General features: G+C 44.1%; 1 protein-coding gene across 1 annotated transcript; it reads right to left on the minus strand.

Annotated features, from left to right (window-relative positions):
• Positions 1-818: 818 nt before the first annotated feature.
• Positions 819-1,754, minus strand: LOC142073380 (olfactory receptor 51G2-like). The gene has a single exon (XM_075133043.1). It carries the CDS (start codon positions 1,752-1,754, stop codon positions 819-821), a length of 936 nt encoding a protein of 311 aa, XP_074989144.1.
• Between the last annotated feature and the right edge of the window lie 2,596 nt (positions 1,755-4,350).

A 4,350-nucleotide genomic window follows, 5' to 3' on the forward strand; every position in this document is an offset into this window, starting at 1 on the left:
AAAAGGTGGTCACCCTACACTGAATGGGATGGGCTGGGATAGGAGCTAGCTGTGACTCTGTGCGGGAGCTGAGGACCATCTCAACCCCTGTGCAACAGATGGGGCAGCACAAACAGAAGGGCTGCGGAGGGGATGTGGGTATGAGTCTCTTTCCAGGACTCCTCTGAGTCAGACACTCACTCACACATGCAGCTCAGCTCTGACTCTGTGGGGAGTGGATTCAGCAGGTGTTCTCTCTGCAGAGACATCAACAGAGGTGGCGGGGGGCAATGTGAATGGCTTCTCCTGGGTCTCCTAGCTGAAGGAGTAGGGGAAGGGTGAGTATTTGTGCTCATGGATCACGCAGCACCCTGAGCACTCAGGAAGGACCAGAACTGTGACTACAGAACAGCTCTGCAGCTTTTCTCATGGCCCATGGATGTTTAACCAGAGACGGGACAGGGACAGACCAGGTGTAATGGGAAACAACATCCACGTCCCTTCTCTTTATTGACTGTATCAAGAAGAATTCTGAGGTCGAAACAGCCACTCATATGGATCTTTATGGGCCAAACTCCTACCATTGCCCTGGCTCTCCATGAATATAGTCACTTTGTAAATCCTGCTGCCTGCCTTGTTCGCCATCCTCCAGTGTGTTGTCCTCCATCACCATCCCCTGACACATTGCTCCAGGCCTCATACCTCATCAGAACTGTGCTCTACAGAATGGAAATCAGTAGCTCATATCATCTCAGATATAAGGGTCCAGGATGGAATATGTTGCCGTTATTTTTATCTCTGGTGTCACCAGCACTGGAGCCAGGTGATGAACTGACCCTTCATTTGACAAACACCCTGATTATCCTTGCACGAAGGTGTCTACTTTTCACGCTATACAAAATTGGGTTCCTCAGGGGTGGAACCAACAGGTAGATGTAGCCCAGGAGAATCTGAAGCAAGGGAGAAGGGCCCGTCCAGAATCTATGTATCAGAGACAAGCCGAACTCTGGTATATAGAAGAGCAGGACAAAGCAGAGGTAGGAGACGCAGGTGTTCAGGGCCCTGAGGCACTCTGTATTGGACGTGATGCTCAGCACTGTTTTGAGGATCATCACATAACAGAGGAAGATGAGCAGCGAGTCCAGCCACATTGTAAAGAATGCAACAGATAAGCCATAGATGCTGTTCACTGTGATGTCCAAACAAGCCTTTTTCATGACCTCCTGGTGCAGGCAGTAAGAATGGGAGAGGACATTGAAATGACAGTATTGGAACCGTTTCAGGAGAATGGGGAGTGGGAATATTATGGCCACCACTCTTAGCACACACACCAGTCCCATCTTGGATATCCTCGGCAGGGTTAAGATGGAAACATATCTCAATGGGTTACAGATCGCAATGAATCGGTCAAAGGCCATCAACAAGAGCACGGAGGATTCAGTGCACTGAAGTGAGTGGATGAAGAACAACTGGGCAAAACAGGCATCCAGGCTGATCTCCCTAACATTAAACAAGAATGTGCTCAGTATCGTTGGTATGGTGGCTATTGATAAGCCAAGGTCTGTGACGGCCAACATGGAAAGGAAAATGTACATGGGCTCATGGAGGCTTGGATCTGTTTTTATAATGAACGGAATGACTGAATTTCCTACTATCAAAATAAGATACATTAAGCAGAAGGGAATAGAGATACAGAGATAGACGTCTTCCTGGCCAGGTATCCCAGTGAGAAGAAACACTGCAAATTTGAATTTGGTGTCATTGACAGCTGACATAATGTACTGGGCAGGTCCAAGGAGATTTGAACTTTCCTTTCTGAAAGGAAAAAGAACAGGAGACTCGATGATCATTAGTAAGGCATTATTCTGCTCTCAATGCAAGTCTATAGACTCCCAGGAGCTCAAGGAAGATCAGCACAAATATAGTCTTGGATTTACACCACTGATAGGAAGACAGGCATTGCCAGGTTGGATCAGACCTGCAGGTCATCTAGTCCAGTAACCAATGGCCAGTTCCAAATGCTTCAGAGGAAGGTGGAAACAGCCCTGCAAGAGGCAGCTATGGGAAAACCTGCTCCAAAGGAAAGTTTCCCCCTGACACACACTAGTTTGAGATATTTTGTGGTGTTAATCAGGAAGTTTTATTGCCCCTCCAATTTTTTTTTAAATAGTCCTCACTACTGTAGCTGGATTTCCTGGTTATGCAGATAAGTATCCAGAGGAAGTATCAAAGAGGAATCCTGCTAAGCTCTTTGCCCCATTGACATCTTTAGTCTGGGAGTGACACAGTCCACTTGAGCACTGTATGATTGTATAATTGTGACCTTACCATAGACACCTTTCTGGCCCTCCACTTCTGAGTGTGGCCTATTGTATCATGACATGTGGGTAAATACATGGCAAATGCATGGGAAATATGGTCATTGTATTTATCTGTCCTGCATTGAAGCTATATATAAACGTATTTCATTGCCTCATTATATATATATATATATTTAATTTTCTCCACTCCTGAGAGTCCAAGTTATGCCACTGACTCTTTCCAGCACATGGGATAAATTCTTAGTGACAGGTGCTTAATTCAATAACAGTGACTTTAACTATGTCACTCCACATTTACTTGGTAAATTCTATCCAAACCGGGCTCTATTAACTTTCCCTTACAAAATGCTCCAGATGATATTCTGACCTGCAAGCTGAGATGCTTGGCTTGGACATTGTTGACTGATTCCAGAGATTTCAATCATCCTACAGGCTTCTCTTTATTCTCACATGACTTGCATCCTCTCCCCATGCAAGGGTCTCTAGATATTTTGGAAGTTACAAGCTGACATGGACAGTAACTTCAGCTCAGCAGGGCAGGGATTCATCCCACACATTCATTGATTCATAGATTCATAGATACTTAGGTCAGAAAGGACCATTATGATCATCTAGTCCGACCTCCTGCACAACACAGGCCACAGAATCTCACCCACCCACTCCTGCGATAAACCTCTCACCTATGTCTGAGCTATTGAAGTCCTCAAATTGTGGTTTAAAGACTTCAAGGAGCAGAGAATCCTCCAGCAAGTGACCCGTGCCCCATGCTACAGAGAAAGGCAAAAAACCTCCAGGGCCTCTTCCAATCTGCCCTGGAGGAAAATTCCTTCCCAACCCCAAATATGGTGATCAGCTAAACCCTGAGCATATGGGCAAGATTCACAAGCCAGATACCCAGGAAATAATTTACATAGGTGAATAGTGCAAACAGTGGGTTTCAACTAATATCCAGTTAAGTGGGCAAGTTACCTCAGCCATGTGCATGTGACAGCTGATGGGCATAAATTATTTAAAAGGATTATAACACTCTCCTTTCCTGAACACCAGCTCTCCTCTTTGCTGAAATACAGACCAACAGTTTTGTTCTTTCATGACTTTTTGGAAAGTCTTGCCCAGGTATTGCATTTTTTGTGTGCCTGGCTCTGAATATAAATGTTTGAAACAACTTCTTATGAGTTTACCAGGAGACAGTATCATACAGCTTTTCACTGACAAAAGAGTTAATACCAAAACCAATTGCAAACAGTATTTGGAGTATTTGGCATAACATTTACACATCTGTACTCTAGCACACAGATGTCAACCCATTCTTTCCTCTCTGAACTTCTTTCAGAGGTGTCATAAATATAAAGGGAAGCGTAAACCCCTTTAAAATCCCCCCTGGCCAGAGGAAAAATCCTTTCACCTGTAAAGGGTTAAGAAGCTAGGATAACCTGACTGGCACCTGACCAAAATGACCAATGAGGAGACAAGATACTTTCAAAAGCTGGAAAGAGGGAGAACATCAAAGGAGTCTGTGTCTGTCTGGGTGAGGTTTTTGCCAGGGACAGAACAGGAATGGAGTCTTAGAAGTTAGTAAGCAATCTAGCTAGATATGCGTTAGATTATGATTTCTTTAAATGGCTGAGAAAATAAGTTGTGCTGAATAGAATGAATATTCCTGTCTGTGTGTCTTTTTGTAACTTAAGGTTTTGCCTAGAGGGATTCTCTATATTTTGAATCTAATCACCCTGTAAGGTATTTACCATCCTGATCTTACAGAGATGATCCTTTTCTTTTTACTGTTTCTTCTATTAAAAGGTGTCTTTTCAAGAACTGAATGCTTTTTTCATTGTTCTAAGATCCAAGGGCTTGGGTCTGTGGTCACCTATGCAAATTGGTGAGGATTTTTACCAAACCTTTCCCAGGAAGTGGGGTGCAAGGGTTGGGAGGATTTTGGGGGGAAAGACATTTCCAAACCACGTTTTCCCAGTAAGCTCAGATAATCATTTGGTGGTGGCAGTGGAAGTCCAAGGGCAAAGTGTAAAATAGTTTGTACCTTGGGGAAGTT

The sequence above is a fragment of the Caretta caretta genome, chromosome 1, assembly GCF_965140235.1.
Source record: "Caretta caretta isolate rCarCar2 chromosome 1, rCarCar1.hap1, whole genome shotgun sequence".
Taxonomy (NCBI): Eukaryota; Metazoa; Chordata; order Testudines; family Cheloniidae; genus Caretta; species Caretta caretta.

What these genes read in the sequence shown, in the direction of transcription:
- LOC142073380 (XM_075133043.1), bottom strand. Translation starts at nt 1,754, where the DNA reads ATGTCAGCTGTCAATGACACCAAATTCAAATTTGCAGTGTTTCTTCTC.